This window comes from Pterocles gutturalis, unplaced genomic scaffold, assembly GCF_000699245.1.
Source record: "Pterocles gutturalis isolate BGI_N339 unplaced genomic scaffold, ASM69924v1 scaffold3114, whole genome shotgun sequence".
Lineage (NCBI taxonomy): Eukaryota > Metazoa > Chordata > Aves > Pterocliformes > Pteroclidae > Pterocles > Pterocles gutturalis.
In genome coordinates, this window is record NW_010127867.1 from 328 (window position 1) to 17,065 (window position 16,738).

General features: G+C 36.9%; 1 protein-coding gene across 1 annotated transcript; it reads left to right on the top strand.

The window, feature by feature from the left end:
- The first annotated feature begins 443 nt into the window (after positions 1-443).
- On the top strand, positions 444-12,478 carry ZCCHC8 (zinc finger, CCHC domain containing 8). The gene is made up of 13 exons (XM_010079400.1): positions 444-481; positions 1,111-1,185; positions 1,706-1,811; positions 2,562-2,639; positions 2,955-3,058; positions 4,723-4,788; positions 6,099-6,159; positions 6,614-6,756; positions 7,471-7,613; positions 8,104-8,219; positions 9,246-9,329; positions 10,131-10,245; positions 10,965-12,478. Exons 2-13 carry the CDS (start codon positions 1,166-1,168, stop codon positions 11,771-11,773), a joined length of 1,845 nt encoding a protein of 614 aa, XP_010077702.1. The 5' UTR covers positions 444-481; positions 1,111-1,165; the 3' UTR covers positions 11,774-12,478.
- The last annotated feature ends 4,260 nt before the right edge of the window (positions 12,479-16,738 follow it).

Genomic DNA, 16,738 nt, shown 5'->3' on the forward strand with positions numbered 1-16,738 from the left:
CTGTTAAATTGTGACTGGTTCCATAATGGGTTTTTGGGTTCAGTACTGCAGCAGAGTGGAATCGGAAATGTTTTTTGTAGTTTATTTTCTATTTACAAGTTTTACGTGTCTTACTGTTGACTTTTTTTTGTAATGACTGTAGATGTTTTTTAAATTAAATACTATAAATCTGACAGTTCAGCCATAGTGCAGGTACTGAATTATGCTATGTGGATTGTCACATGTCCTCTTTTTCATCAGGTTTATTTTTTGTTTGTTTGTTTCTGCATTTTATTGTGTTTCTTCAGTAACAGGTGGATTTGTAAATAATCCTCTGTGCAATGAAAAGGAAGGTCTGAAATCCCATTTGTTATTCTGTGGAATTCTTGTTAAGCTTTTTCTTGCTTGTTTTGAGGCTGTGTCTTCTGACGAAAGTAATGTCCTTAACAAGAAATTAACACCAAGAACTTAAAAGGAAGCTGCGTATTCTGACACGTCCTAGGTATGTTAATGCTGACTTAAAACACTTTATTTCAAACACATAGAGGTCATACAAAGTTTGTCTGAGATCACAGCTGCCTGAGCTAACAGTATCTGTCACATCTTTTAGAAACCTTGATTCTATGTCACTGTCCCTGCTCAGATGTTGGGCTTCTAAAATGCTGTTATTGTTCTTGAAAAGTCCTTTAGATTTGAGTATCAAGAACTTAGTTTGTATTGCTGTAACTTTATTTGTGTATATCTATCTATTTATGAAACTTACATGGCCTCTAGGAAAACAGTTTTTTTCTAAAGTTCAGTAGTGAGAACAAGTACATTAAAATGGTTAAATAAATAAAAGATCTTATTTATAAGATCTTATAGCAGTTCACTGCAGTTAGAAGAAAACTTCTGTAGTAGTGTTGTCTGATTTGTTTTCTTTCTGACTTGCACCAGGCAACCTGGTTGGCTTGGAAGAGGATTATTTCTATTTAAGTGAACACAGCTTCTTAAAAAAACCTGAACTTCTATTGGCCAAACCTTCCTCTCTCTGTGGGCTACAGACACCTTGCTGTGATAAAACAGATGCTGAATATTTACAGTGAAGCTAATACAGTAACCATTGTCTGTGTCTCTGTTCTCTTCTTCTAGTGGAATTTCACTGGAGAACTCCAAACTTGATGGACCTCTCTTACAGATTTTATTTATGAACAATGTGATTTCTAAGTAAGTATGTCCAAAAAAAAAAAAAAAAGGCAGTCTCCTGATAGGAAATGGGACTTTTTGTTTGTTTGGATATGTTAGTGTTTGCTCAAAGGATGGATGTATGTTTTATTCAATAACATAAACTTCTTCAGCTTGAAGAGGAGAAAGGATAATGAGCGATATGCCAGGAGGTCTGTTGCTTTCATTAGCAGTATCTGTTTTTATTATGAAATGAAGTGTGACTTCCAGGAACTTGGCGTGAGTCTGAAGACCAGTTTGAGTTTCATGAGTGTTGTGGGTAAATGAGTAAATTAAATTTTCCTTGCCTCCAAGTTGATTTTTTTTGCCACGGTAATATAAGGGTGTTCTCTAATAAGAGATTGCATTCGTGTTGGTGGGGCTTGGGAGGAGGACAGGAGAGAAGTTGACTGCCCCTTCTCTAAGTCCTCAAGAAGCAGTAAATGGTAAATGCTTAAAAAAAATCCTTCTGGTGTATGTATCAATCTTGCTCATGTCTTCATCTCTGTATACTTCATTACAGGCAGTATCATCAAGAAATTGAAGATTTTGTTTTTAATTTAGTTAAGAAATATGAAGAGCAGAAGAGAAGTGACCATGAAAAAACACATTTCAATGTTAAGCCACAGGTACTTTAAAACTCAAATTATTATAGGTGCTCCTTCTCTTGTGTCTTTATAGTGGGAATATTGAAATACTACGCTGCTAAATAGCTGAATTGTAGATGTTCTTTCCTGTTTAATTGCAAATCAATAAACTGTCAAATGTTGTATAACTATTTGTTCCAAAAATAGAGGACCATGGACTTTCTGCCCATGAAAATGCTTCTTTAAAATTGTTCCTAGTGAAATTTGTGTAAAAGCAAAATAATAAAGTTGGTTTAAATAATGAAGAAAAGTCTGTAAGGTACAAACTGAATGTGTCCTCTTCTGATTGTACTTGGCCCAAGTTTGAGTATGTGTGTATATATATATATATGAGCATAGATGAACAGCAGAATCTGGAATTTTCCACTTTCTTCTCTTAGATTAGAATTTTGAGTTTTACTTAACATTCACTTTTTGGCATTTACTTTGAATGAAAGGGTGAAATGGCATGTTTCTGTCTTTCTCTTACCCTTTGAGATAAGAATAAAGATGTTCTTATGTGGCATATGTCTCATCAAAGAAAATATTAGAAATGAGCTGTGTTGTACTTTGGACTGTGGAAATAATTATGAATAATTTAGACATCTCCATTCTGCTGTTTAACTGGTGTTTCAGGACAGAATAGAAGCTGTATTCCATGTTCTGTGCCTTTGACATGCTGTAGTAACTTAGAAGCTTTTATTTTTACTGTTATTTTAAATTAATTATTTGCATTTTTACTTTTCATGTCAGCCCTCCAGTGTTCTTTTGGAAGAGGACAATAAAACAGCAAGCTCAAATCCTGTTAAAAAAATTAAGGAGGCTTTTAGTGTAAGTTTTTGACTGTATACTCTTCAATGGTAGGTCTGACTCTTCATTCTAAATATTCAGTATAATAAAATAATAGTATAAGATCTTGTTAAATTTCTTTTGTCAGTGTAATAGCAGTTAAGTTCAGCGTGTTTTGGCTACATCAATGGAAAAAAATACTTATTTGTGCAGGTGTGGGCATGTATTATTTGTAAATTCTTATGGAGTGGGGGAAAAAATCTAAAGTATTTCAAGCAGTGTAAATTTATAGAAATGCTACCAATCTCACCTAAATACTGACACATTTCTGACAATTTTCTGACTTTTTTTCTACAGGTTGTAGGAAGTGTTCTGTATTTTACCAATTTTTGTCTCGATAAACTGGGACAGCCCATATTAAATGAGAATCCACAGCTGACAGAAGGATGGGAAATACCTAAGTATCCTGTTTACTAAAACAAGGGGTTTTTTCCATTTGTCAAATCCAAAGAATGCCAGTCGGTAAATTGAACTCAAATTCTCTTCAGTAGATTGTATATTTCTGTCAAAACCATAGCAGACATTATAGATGAAAAGTTTTAATGAGTTGTTAATGGCTTTTTTACTCAAAACATATAGGATTTTGGTATGATTGGCTCAGTGATTTTTAGAGGGCTTATGCTTGCAAAGAGTGTGAACGCCTTATCCCTATAAATACATGTTGTGACTTTAGGAACTTCCCGTGCCAGTCTGTAATCAGGTTTGGAATGACAGCTCATTCCAGATACGAATAAGCATTCTCCCTCTATAAAATCTGATGTTTGTGAGAAGAAAAGGGTTTGGCAAACTCAAATATGCTGTAAGGTAGCTTCTTTCAAATGTGAGAGCCAGAAGGAAAGTCTTTTAATAAAATTTGATTATGGAGTATTCTTAACTTGCATGCATTTAAAGCTGGTTCTTTACTGTTTATTAAAGCCAGTATTTGAAAGGGGTGATTGAGGGAAATGTTGGCAAAAGTGTGGTTTAATATTGTAGTCCTCCATGCCAAAAAGAAATTGCACAAGAAATTTCTCAAGTGATCTCATCTCGCTAATTTTCAAGTGTTGGTTCTGCCCCAGAAAGAGTCAGGACGAGAGCCAGTTTCACAGTTCATTTCTGCAATATCTATTTATCAAGCTTGCAATGAAAGTCATTTCCTAGTGTTAAAAAATTACTTCTATCTGAATGAAAGTTGCAAATTTAAAAGCCAGCTGACTTGGGTTTTCTTGTGCCTGCCTTTGACTGTGTATGCCCTGTGCTGTAATTTCACATTTGGAAAGCTGTCTCTGTTACAGTGCATTAGTCAATCCTGTTCTCCAAATGATATTTGTACTAACTCCCAGCCTCCAGATGAAGGAAGTACACACGTACCAGGGCAGTTTCTCCTAAAATGCCAAGTTAAGCGTGGCTAAACTTTTGTGTCTGTCAGCTTAGCTTTGATATTGTTCTTTAAATGTACTTCATCTTTCTTCAGAGCTCCCATAGATGACGTTAAGCCTAAAATAGCACTTCTGAGTGAAATGATGTATCAGCTTCTAAAGAACTGGAGCACTGCGCTCAGTTAACACCTCAGTTCCCCTAGTATCTGACATCTGCTTTTCTTTTTAAAAGCAACTGTTAGATTCTGGAAACTGCTGTGCTTCTGAACTCTACCGAACCTCTTAGTCTTTCCCATGCTGGTTCACTCGTGTCCCTCTTGTCTTCTCGTATGTTTTTAGACAAATGGGCAGAGCAGCTGACACCTTGCAGTCCGAAAGCAAACACAAGTAGTATGATATGACCTGTCCCCACCTCCTTGAGAAGTGAGTTACAGTTTTGAAACTCTACCAAAAGTGCTGATAAAGAACCAAATTGTTTATTGGATAGAAATTGGGTAGGAGGAAACAATGTAAGCCCATCTTAGCAAATAATGTATAGTAGATATAGTTTTATAGTTTATACTATGGACTTCATATCAAGGACCCGTCTGTAACTTAATCTGGAAGAGTCAGTGTTCTATTCAAAGCACTATTAGGTTTTCACTGATATTTTAAACAAGACTGAAATTTTGCTTCATCCAGTAGCAGTTCCTTATTGAAATCTAAAGATATCAGCAAGTTTTCAGCCAGATTCTCTCCCTAGATGGACAAGAAATACAAGTAAAACCCAAAAGGTTTGTATTATTCTTAAATGTAAAGTTTTGAGCTGAAAAGTTCACATGTACACTGTGATTATTCCCCAGTATATTAAACCCTTGAACATACCGAGCAATGAGTTTAAATTAAGTAAACCGGTGCTGAGCTTTGCAGTCAGTGGGTCTCTCTTGTTTATTGACTTTCTTTAGGAAGGGCCTAAAATAATCTGTAAAAACTTTCTGAAGTTTATACTTGGTTCTTCTGTTGCTTGCCTTTTTAGTGATTGCTTTGTCATCCTTGCACTGGTGTACTATCATCGTTGTTACTGTTCTGTAGAACAAATCCTGTCTGACTTACAAGATCAGTCTGTCTTAAAAGTCTATAAAATAAGAAGTAAAGCGAAATGAGTTTCCAGCTGACAGCTTGTGTGGTCTTCATAGAATCTTAAGTCACTGATTTTGGATGCAATGAAGGGCAGGCAAGCTTTCAGTGGGGTTTCAAAGGTAAAGGGGCATGCTGGGTTAAACACTGCTTTAATTAGAAATACTACTGTCTGAATGGAAACCAGATTGAAAGGTTGTGCTCATGATACAGGATGGTGATAAAATACTTGGATGACCACAGAAGGTTTCTGTTTGAATACTATGTAAAGATGAAGCAGAAGAATTTCACTTTGTCATATTAGAGGCTTCATGAGGTTGGAGTGTGTGCATTTGTGAGGGTTACCTTGGACACTCATTCTTGTGTCACATTTTGTCTCCACTTCTGGTTCCCATCCTAATTTGGTAAAAATGAATGTAAAGAAAATAAATCTTTCTCTAAAATCTTGCAAGAGATTGGGATTTCCACCCCCCGTAATGTTGAAAATATTTGCTGCCGTGGTATAAATTTACAAGGAAAAGTAAACTTGAAGCCAGCTGCAGTCCCATTCCAGGTTTTCAGTGCTCAGTAGATCTCTATTATCTGGGATGTAAAAGCTCAATTTCTGCCTGGAAGTACTACTTTTCCACTGTAACTTTAGTTCTCCTCTTTCTTTCCTTCCTTCCTCTCCACATGCTGTCATGTAGTCTTTTCTTCTCTCTCCAATGCTGTGCCTGTGGTTTTTTCATTTCTTGTGTTCTCCTTAGAACTGTGAAATAAACAATATTCTGTTAGTCTATGTTTAAGATTGACATTAAGCAGTCAATTCAGGAGAAGCAGAGGACTGGGTATGAAATCAGCGATCAGTGCTTACATTTTTTTCTTCCTGAGTCTAAAACTAAAAATCTAACAAGATTTAAAATAATTAGGTGCATTTAACATTGCAAAATTATTTTCAGGCTTAATTTGTTGTGCATTTTTTAAGCAGGCCAAAACCGCATTGTTTCAATTGTGGTTCTGAAGACCATCAAATGAAAGACTGTCCACAGGTAAATTCTACATCAGAATTCAAAAGTCTGCTGCTCTCCACGAAACGTTTCAGTGTAACTGCGCCATTAAAAAAATAATAATTAGATTATTAGGGTCAGGTTATTCTTGTCTCTTGATGAGATTATACTGTTCATACTTATAAGTTCTAACATACTAAATCAGAATGTAAATTAATTTTGTAACATAATGGTTTGAATTTCTCCTTTAATTTATGGAGGGACAGTTTTCAGTTTGAACAGTGTTTCCTCCTGTTTTAGAGCTCTGCTAGATCCAGTGCAAATACTCTTAGATTTTTGCTGTGTAGTTTTCATTACAACTGTAGTTCTGTCAGATAGCCACATGATAAACGATTAAGCATGCTGAGGGCAAGGAATACCAGTTTTATGTTGGGTGAAGGAGTGCAGAAATTGTAAATTGTCCAAATCTAAATTTCGCAATTGTATTATCTTTAAGCCACGAAATGCAGCTCGTATAAGTGAGAAGAGAAAGGAGTTTATGGAAGCTTGTGGTGAAGCGAGCAACCAGAATTTTCAGCAGCGTTATCATGCAGAAGAAGTAGAAGAGAGGTTTGGAAAATTTAAACCAGGAGTAATTAGGTATCTCTTTTCCTTCCATTAGCTGTTGCACTGCTTTTCTGGAATACCTTTTCTACCTTTGGAGTGCCAGATGTTACTTTCCAGAGTTCTATTAAGTCCATCTGCTGTTAACTATGGGTGTATTATGTTCGAATTTGTTTGCTAAATAATATTTTGTTTAATTGCACTGATATTTTTCAAATGAAAACTCATTGCTAGCTTAATAGTCCTGCCCTTTCCTATGGCATTTTCCCTAGTGTAGGGAGGTAAATGTTACTCTTTAGCTACTCAAATTGCAAATATATTATGTTCCTAAGAAACTAAAAATGCCAAAATGTTTAAAAAATATAATATGGCTGTAGCAGTCTCCAAAGAAATTAACAGTAAATTTAGTGTTATGTTAAGTTCCGCCCTTCCTGTTGTGATAGCTACAGTTAAGGCCATGAATCAGAAGTAACAAGTTGAGTAAGTTGTTCTCAGCGTAGTTTTGATTCTCATAAAATGCTTAAGCATATGAGAAATGAAAATGTTAAAAGCTATCTTAAATATCAGAGCTGGTTTTGACCTAAAATTGTTATATCTGGGATTGATAGGCAACATAGTTTGAGGTAAAACTAAGTTACTTCAGCTTGACAGTTTAAAAGTCAACAAAACGTTTGTAACTTCTTTTTGTCAAAACTCAATTATGGATTTTACTGGAAGACATTTTATTTTCTATTTGTTTTCTTAACTTAGTGGGGAACTCCAGGATGCCCTTGGTGTCACAGATAAGAGTCTTCCTCCATTTATATATCGCATGCGTCAGCTGGGTTATCCTCCAGGTTGGCTCAAGGAGGCTGAAATGGAGCACTCGGGACTTGCGCTTTATGATGGAAAAGGTAAGGAATGTGCTGCAGGAATAAAAAAAGGCTATTTACTGGCCATGCCCTATTCAGAAGACAGTAGAGTACCTGGTTTGTAAACCTTCATCTTCCTCATGGAAGAGTGAGAAAGTTGTAAATCAAGTTTTATTTTCTGAAGTCATGTGAAAATACTCCCCTTTATCTATGATGTGACAATGAAACAACTTCTATAATTTACAAGGCTTTTACTAATGACCAACACTTACGCTGCATCTCAGACAACAGTGCTGATGCCAAATTTTGAGGCTAGCAATGGTACAGGAAGAGCAGTATTATGATGAATATCCAGTTAGGTTTCAGGGAAACTTCATGCATGTATCTGATAGATTTGGTCACTGTTCTTGCCTTTGTGGATTACAGAGCCTTCTATCAATACTTGCATTCCAAAACCCTGTTCTTAAATCTGGTGGATTTTTTTTCAGTAACATTCTTAATTAGCATCAATAATAATTGTATTTTGTTACAGATGATGGTGGAACAGATGATGCAGGATCTTGCCAACCAAAACGCACCACTTATGATGTCTCTAAGCTTATAAACTATCCAGGCTTTAATATATCCACTCCAAGTGGGATCCCAGATGTAAGTGGCTGTACCTTTGCCTCCTAAACAACATGCTGAGTAACATTGATTGCTTTTAGCCAAGTTTTAACATTTTGTATTCTGCATCTGACAATTTTCTTTCAACAGTCTCTTATTTTTAAGCACCTGGTTTGGGGCTGGGCGCTGTTTAGGTAATTGACAGGACATCCATCTCTCTGATATCTCTCACAGCTCTTGTGAGTAGAGTCTGACAGTGCTGCTGTGGTGATTATTTCCGTTGTGAGACCAACAGGAGCATAGAAGGATAGTTTGATTTTTTTAAAAAATATAATTGCAGTAATAGAAAACTACAGCAGACCAGTGCAGAACCTCTGGGAAGGTTTGTGACAGCTAGAACGAAACAAGTCATATCAGAAGACCCACATAGTGGGAACTCTCTTAAGCACAGAGCAGCACACAGGGAATCTCCTGTGCCTGCTGCTGCTGAACTTTTATTTTCAAAAGCATTTTAACTTGCTGTTAGCATTGAGCTTCATCACTGATGTTAATGCCTGTGCCTTAAAAAGAAATACCCGTACATTTTATTTCATAGCTATATGTTTGCCCATGTAGTGGCCTCCAAATATGTTTTTTCATTCAGTGTTCTTAACCAAAGTTCTGTCCTTCCGTTTTTTTCAGTTTTCGCTAAAAATAACGGTTTTTAAAGTAAGCCTTTTTTGTCTGAACATTTATTTCAAGGGGAAGTTTGTAGTTGTATTGACAATGTTGAAGAGTAGTTGCTGTAAAATGGTTAAGACATTTTGTAAAAGTGATGATTTTGTTTTTAAAATTATTATTCCTACTACCCAGTCATAGTGCATTGCATCAGTTGTTTGTGCTCACAGGTGAGAGTACTTTGGTTTGCCAGAAGTCCCTCCTAAAGATCTATTTACTCTGATAAATGAGGCTTTTGTTGAGAACTTGAATTCATCTTGACTTGTTAATGTTTTTGTGTTTCTTTTCAGTTTTACTGTCATGTTATTAGCCAACCATATGCAACTTTATCTCTCTTTTTATTTGCTGTAGGAATGGCAGATATTTGGTTCCATCCCCATGCAGCCATCTCAACAGAAGGATGTTTTTGCTAACTACCTTTCTAATTTTCATGCGGTGAATATATCTAATTTTTATTTGGGAAAAAAAAAAAAAAGTCTTGTAGTTAGTGTAGCCAGTGATGATCTCTTGTTTATATCTTCTTTTTTGCACAAGGGGGTAGACTTTCTGATTGACGCTACCAGGTGTGAAATGCTGATGCTTGGTTTATCCATTCTAACAAAAAGGAGCTTCATGGTTAGAACAAATTCTACTATTACCATTGTGCAACATTTTGTAAACAGTTGTGAAAAAGGTTACTATGAACTTTTATAGCCTAAAAATGGTCTTAGTTCCTGACTTCCCAAATAAGTTAAAAGCTTGCTTGACATAGTCATGATTTATAGTAATCTTATTCTAGTGACTTGAGAAGACTCACGGTAGTCATGTCCTGTATCAGTCTCGGGTCTTCTCTAATGTGACTCTAGCCTAGTGTTATCTACTGCAGAATCCTTCCAGTTGAGGATGGAAGATACATGCCCTGCTCTCAGTCCCAAAGTGTAATTATATATGGAATTACAGGGTAAATTCTAAGCCTGCCAGGAAGGGACGTGCAATACTTGCATTGTGATGGTCTCATAAGATCATGATGTCCAGGTGGAAACTTGGTCATAATCCTGTGTTAGGAACAGTCTTTTCTTAACCCTGAACAAGACTATAGTTCTGTTCAGTTGCATTAAATCTCTCTAGTTTATGCACTGGGTTGCCAAGTGATTGTATAGTTATGAAATTGGTTTAAATATGTTCTTATAGCTGGAAATGCCACCTTATGCAACTTAATACTAATTTATTTTGTTTTCCTGGCTAATTTCTCTTCAGCCAAGTCCAAAACCTAGCAATAAAAGGGCTGCATCTCAGTCAAGCTCGCACCATTCAAAACGACCGAAAGAAGACAATTTGGAGGTACCAGCAGCTGACATGGACATAGATCCTGGTATAGCTATTCTGCAATTTTTTTTCCTAGTTCAAATTTTTATTTTCAAAATAACTTGCTCTGAATTGAAATGTCATAAAGAGAAAACAACATGTTAGTATTTGTTATGGGGGTAATTAATGTAACCGCTAATATGCTAGCGGTGTCCTACTGTAGTTTCATTTGGGCCTCTCTGCATTCTCTGTTGTTGTGATTCTCACATCTTCCAATATCCAGCAGGAGGTTTCAAGTGTGCTCAGAGCAGTTGGCATGTAAGGTTACGTCTCATCTCTTTACTAGGTGTATCCTGAAGAAACTAATGTTGTGAAGACCTCCAAATCCGTAAATATTTGGATGAAGTAATGTAGGAAGTTACAAGCTTGTGACTTCTTAACTCACAGGAGGACTTAAAGGGTTGTTTAAATGTTAGACTAGCTGGAGAAACTTCTGGCTTTCATTTTCGATTTCTGATGAGGAAATCGTTCAGTGTGTCTCAGAACAGGTTTGTTCTCAATACATTCAAGAGTATTGTATCTTTTTTTTTAATCCCTTTAATGGCTAGCATAGCTAAAGTTCCCAAAAACATACTTTCAGTGGATACTAAAACCTCCAAAAAATTCTGTCTCAGCCAAAAACCAAGGAGAAGACTTAAGTCTGCTAGTTAATCAGAGCGTTGTCACTTTGAATCTTGCCCTAGTCAGATTTCAGTTTCTAACAGTTGTCTTTCAATCTGTTTCTAGATCTGGAAGTGTCACAAAGCTCTCAAACTCGTAACAGTTTTCAGTTCCAACCTCCACTGCCACCTGGACGTCCATCAATGTCAACTCCTCCTCCTTTACCACGGGGAACACCTCCACCAAATCTTACACCACCTCAACCTCCAACACCCACCCGTCCTCCTCTTCCTAGGACTACCCCTCCGTTGAATCCTTCCACTGATATTCCTCAGCCAAACATAGTGGACTCAGTCATGGATGAGGATACTCTGACCTTGGAAGAGCTGGAGGAACAGCAGCGATTAATCTGGGCAGCACTGGAGCAGGCAGAAAGCACAAACAGTGACTCTGACATCCCTGTTGATACACCTTTAACTGGAAATTCTGTTACATCATCCCCATCTAGGAACGAAGTAGATCTTGTTGCAGAAGTAAGATCATCTGAGAAGGTGATTACAGTGGAAACTAGGTTTTCCGGCATCAGTGAAGAGGTACCAGAAAATGAACATTCTACAACTAGTCCTAATCTAGGAGACAGTTTACTTAACTTAAAGGACAATCCTGATAATACAGATTCTGAAGGCTTGCTGGATAACGCCGTGCCTGCTCCCGACAGTGAGGTTAATGATGGAGAAAATACAGATGGTAATAAAGTGGTCACAAGCGTTGAATCATCTGTAAAAAACTCCAGTCTTGTTCCTGATATGAGCAAGTTTGCTGCAGGCATAACACCATTTGAATTTGAAAATATGGCAGAATCAACAGGTGTTTATCTACGAATAAGAAGCGTGTTAAAAAATTCCCCAAGAAATCAGCAAAAGAAAAAAACTTAATCTTAACTGGTCTTCCTTTGTTTCATTATGTCCAAATCCCTGCTTCCTTCCCTCCTCCAGTTTTACAAACTTGGATAGCCTTCCTCATCCTTTTGTGGGAAGGAGAAAATCTTGACAAATGCAGCTCTGCCCCGTTCTTCCTTGGGACTGAAGTCAGTGCAGGGCTTCCATATTGACCAGGACCACCAATGCAGCCAGAAAATACAGAAGAATTTACCCAAATTGCATCCTTCCACTAAGGAATAACAGGACTGTTGATTTGTTAAGAGCAATTTATTTGCCAATACATGCAACTCTAAAAAGAGGAGTTGGTGGTTTGCTGTTCGTTACTTTGGCTAAGATTTATATTGTCCTTGAGTTTCAGGTGGAAATGGTGATTTTTTTTTTTTTAAGTATGTCCTTTGTACAATAATCTATACTTTATACATTTTGCTAATTGTCCTGTAGATAAGTTTAATATATTCAGAATGTTTTTTAAGAAGTCTAACATCAAGATTTCCCACATCGAAATCCTGGCAATTGGATGAAAATATCAGGGATTACCAGCATTATCTTCACCATTTAAAATATTTTTATAAATTATTTATGTGGGTCAGTTTTAATTACCACTGTATCTTTTGTAACATCATCCTTCATGTAAACTTGCTGTACATACATGTTTGTTGTTGTGTACGGAGGTTTAATAAATGAGCTTTTATATAAAGATTTTTTAAATTGGAGTCCTAAACCATCAAGCTGCTGATTTGTGAAAATTAGCTGCTGAAAATAATTTAAAAAACCAAACTGATTAAAATTAGGATGAATAAAGTTAAGTATTTTAGGAAGGGTCACAACTATTGGGTTCAGGTTTTCATAATCAGGAAGCTGCTAAAATTACTTTAGCTACTTAAATAGAACCCTGCCATACCATTCAGTTTTCATGATCTGAAGAATTGTCCACTTCTGAAAGCTTGTGAGTGTTATAATTCTGCTAATTAATTTTTCTAAGACTTTTTTTTTCTCCTCTTAATTGTCTTCAGAGGGCCGTGTAGGTGAAATGACTGTACGCTATTTACATTGCCAACAGAGGGAGTACTAGAGCGACTTAACAGTGTTCTTTGGAGCCGGTAAAGGATTTGTTTGTCCTTACATAAACCCAGGAAAAAAAGTCTTCCTAGCCAAGTGAGAAAGTATTTTCAGGTATCTAAGAAAAGACTTGTGAAGGGGAGATGTTCAAAGGTGGTTTTTATAAGATAACTTCAGAGACCAAGCTTCATTCTTTAAAATTCTTAGCTTTGCAGATAGTACTTCCCAAAGATCCTTATATGGTGTTAGTACACTCTGCATTTGAATGCTTAAGAAAACTCTCGGCTTTTTGTAGTTTAAGCTTTTATATTTATTTGCTTTTTTTTCCTCTAAACTTTATAGGGAAAGCCAAAGTGTCTTTATATATGAACTGCTTGTCTTCCGAGAGGCTGAAAAAAACCTTTTGCAGCATATATCAGTTCAGTTTATCTGGTTGCATTGGGAAGGCAGTGGCCAAGGTAAATGTTCATCGTATGTGCTAAAATGAAAGGCTTTTTTAATCTTTTATAGGAGAAATAGGATTACCTTCTGTAACGGGAATGGATAATGAAATAATATGTTGCTTCCAGCTTCTACACACTTAACAAAGAAATCTCTGTTAAGGAAGCATACAGGAATCTTGGACTTTCTCTATGCCTCCACCTCCCGTGGAGTTAAAAGCTACTAATGACAGTTCCCACACGCCATTATGTGCTGTGTGCTGTATCATTCCCATGTGGATGGCAGCGTGATGCAGGGCATGTGCACACCTTTTGGGTGTGTTGAGGTGCTCATATTTTAAACATGCAGTTCTCTCTCCACACCTTACAAGATCTTTAATAGCTCTTACAAAATGCTGCTTCTTTAGTAGGACATGCAGCCTTAACTGTACAGGAGTACTTGCTGCCAGAAACTGCAAGATAAAAATTATCTTTATATACTTAATATATAGATGAAGATGCTTGTAATTATTGAATTTATTGAATCTGTCAGGTGTAACTACTAATTGTTTTTGCATATTGAAACTGCAATCAGATCCCCCTACAAGGTCTCCGAAAAAGCTGAATAGCAAAGTATTTCTTGTACTTTTAAGTCACATTCCCATGGTGATGGGTGTGGCATAATAACCTAGATTAGCGCTTACTAAAATGAATGAGTAATAAAATTTGTAATGAGGTGGGTATAGTGTGAGCAGGAGTCACTCAAATTTTCCCACAGATTCCTGTTGGCATAGTACTCGTGTTTGTTTACAGCATTTGGAACAGCAAAAGTACTTAAAAATGCTTATGCACATCTGAAAATATCTAATCTGTGCAAAATATTCAGGGTGTCAGGTGGCTAGTTGGCTCTTAAAAAGATTTTAATTTCTAACTTACATTTTTATAACCTAATTCACAGTGCTTAAAATGTCATGAAAAGAGAAATAGCTGAGATTCTAGAAGATATCTAAAAGATATGTTAGCTGCTAAGAAGAATTATTTTTACTGCGAACTCTGTAAGGCAGGATTGCTGGGGGAGAAAAAAAATGAAGAGGAGGAAAAAGCTCAAATATAATTAAAGTGTTTCAAATGCATTGGTAGTTGCCATGGGACTCCATAGTACCTTCCTTTTGTAACATGGCCTCTGGTAAGTAAATGCCACTGAAGATTGATGCTGCTCCTAAGAATATGTTGTAGAGTCATACTACATTTTGGGGGGTGGGAAGGGGTGAGTCAGAGGTAGGATTTGGTCTTGATCCTTGGAGAAGCTTACAAACAGGATGGATTTAATAACGTGGTAATTAATGTCTGACAGTTGGACACTTCCTAAACTTTAGTAACTATAAACAATAAAGATTTGACCTAAGATTTTTTGCAATGTATATTTAGCTGTCAACCAATGACAATAAAAATTTATTTACCCCTTCTTTAGAACTCAGCACATGGCAGAACAATTTCAGCCAGTGTTCCCACATTATTGAAGAGAACAACTTTAATTCTAAAGGAGGCCTTGTGCTTGTGGCCAGGATGCGAGTAGTTATGTCCAACCCAAACCATTCTATGATTCTATATGTCAGCATCCTGAATTTCCCTGGAGCATCCAGCAATTCCTGTTTTTGTAGAGTTAGGAAAATGTCTATATTATGTCTATTATATGTTGACTGATCTGATCAGAAGAGAGAGCCACTAGGACTGGAATCAGAGATTCTGGCTTTCAAACATAGTTAGTCATTTATAGTACAGTGATTTATAGTACCAGCATCTTTTTTTATAATGATTGCAAAATTGGATGCAAACATACTCGATGTTACTGTTGTCGCAGTCTGCATATATCTCCATCAAAGTGTAGGCTGGGACACGGAAGCTAAGTCAATAATTTCTAATGGGGATGAACCTGAGTTGCTCTAAAGCTACTTTTCCGTGGTTTGAAGGTTGATACTGGTTGAGTGATGGACAACTAACTCCCTTGTTTCCTTCAAATTACTTTGATCTTGAAGCTGTGATTCTGTTCACTAGGAAATCACATGAAAAACCAATGGCACATTCACGTTGCAGGTAGAAGCTTTTGATCTACATGACATCATTCTCAGTTCTTGCTTTGTAACAAAACTTTTTTAGCTTAGCCTTGCAAGGGAGTAAAGGAAACAACTTACACATTTCAACTGTATTTCATCTGTTATTTCACTATTGTTATTTACTGCTTGCACTTTATTACAAGCTCTACAAGAAGAGCACAAAGCTGCAGCTCTGTCTTAAACAGTAAGCTGATTTCTAGTTGCAGTGCTCTGTATTATTTACATCAGTCTAATATTGCTTGTGAAAATGTTAACGTTCTGCATTGCAATCTGCCTGCATGGTAACAAATTAACTGTGAGACAAAAAAAAAAATAAATAGCAAATTAATGAACACATTCAGTATTAGCATCAGATCAAAACAGAAAACCCAACTCTGCAGTACCAGAAACAAGCACAAAGCTTCACAACTGTAGCTCTCAAGCCAACATATATTTTGGGCCAGTGTTCTGTAAAGTTAGTCTGACTGTCTAGTTTTTACCAAAATTGCAATTTTTGTGTTAAGGATTATTTCCATAGCTAGGGGCTAAAGGGTCAGGTTTTTTGTTTTAAGCAATCATTTTTTCTGGCTCTGCACTTCTGAATGCAATCTGATATTTAAATCCTGAAGTCCTTATTCAGCAAAACTTTTATCAAATTTTTCAGGGAGAAAGAAGGGTGGCTGTACATGGATTCGAGTATCTCTTCCAGCATCTAATGGCCATGGTAAGAGATTCTATTTAACATTTAGGAAGTTAAATTCTAACAAACGTTGCTAAATGCTGATCTAGTTGAAACCTATTATTTGGGGGACTGCGTCACAGCATTTTATGCTTTACCGTGCTGGATTAACGCCAAAGAGTGAAGTCAAAATGAAACAACAAATTGCAATCAGTCTCCAGCAATGGAACTGCTTTCTCATCACCCTTTTGTTCGGATAGCATCATGCAGAAACTAAATTATCCATGAGACTGCAAACTGAGGCTTGCTTTGTGATGAACTGGGCAGTTAGGGGCCAGCTCTGGCTGGGCTCTGTTGCCTGTTTTGAGGAGGTAAAGAAGTGAAGCAGGGCTGTTTCATTCAGGCTTGAAAACGGGTATTACATTGTTGATGGTGGTGTTGGAGTTACTGCTCCAGCTGTTTAAACTTCAGCAATGGGATAACGCCAGCTTCCCCCGTGGTGCTTTGCAAGCACAATGAAAATATTCAGTACTTTAAAGAAGGATAAATTTATGGGCGTCAGGACAAAAAGAAAAGGGAGAAAAGCAGACACTGAAGTTATTAATCCCCTAAGCGCTCTGTGCTTCACCCCTCCCGGTCTCCTCTCCCTGCCTGCTGCCGCAGCCCATTGCCCAAAGCGTGCTGCGGGGACGGCGACCACCCTCCGCCC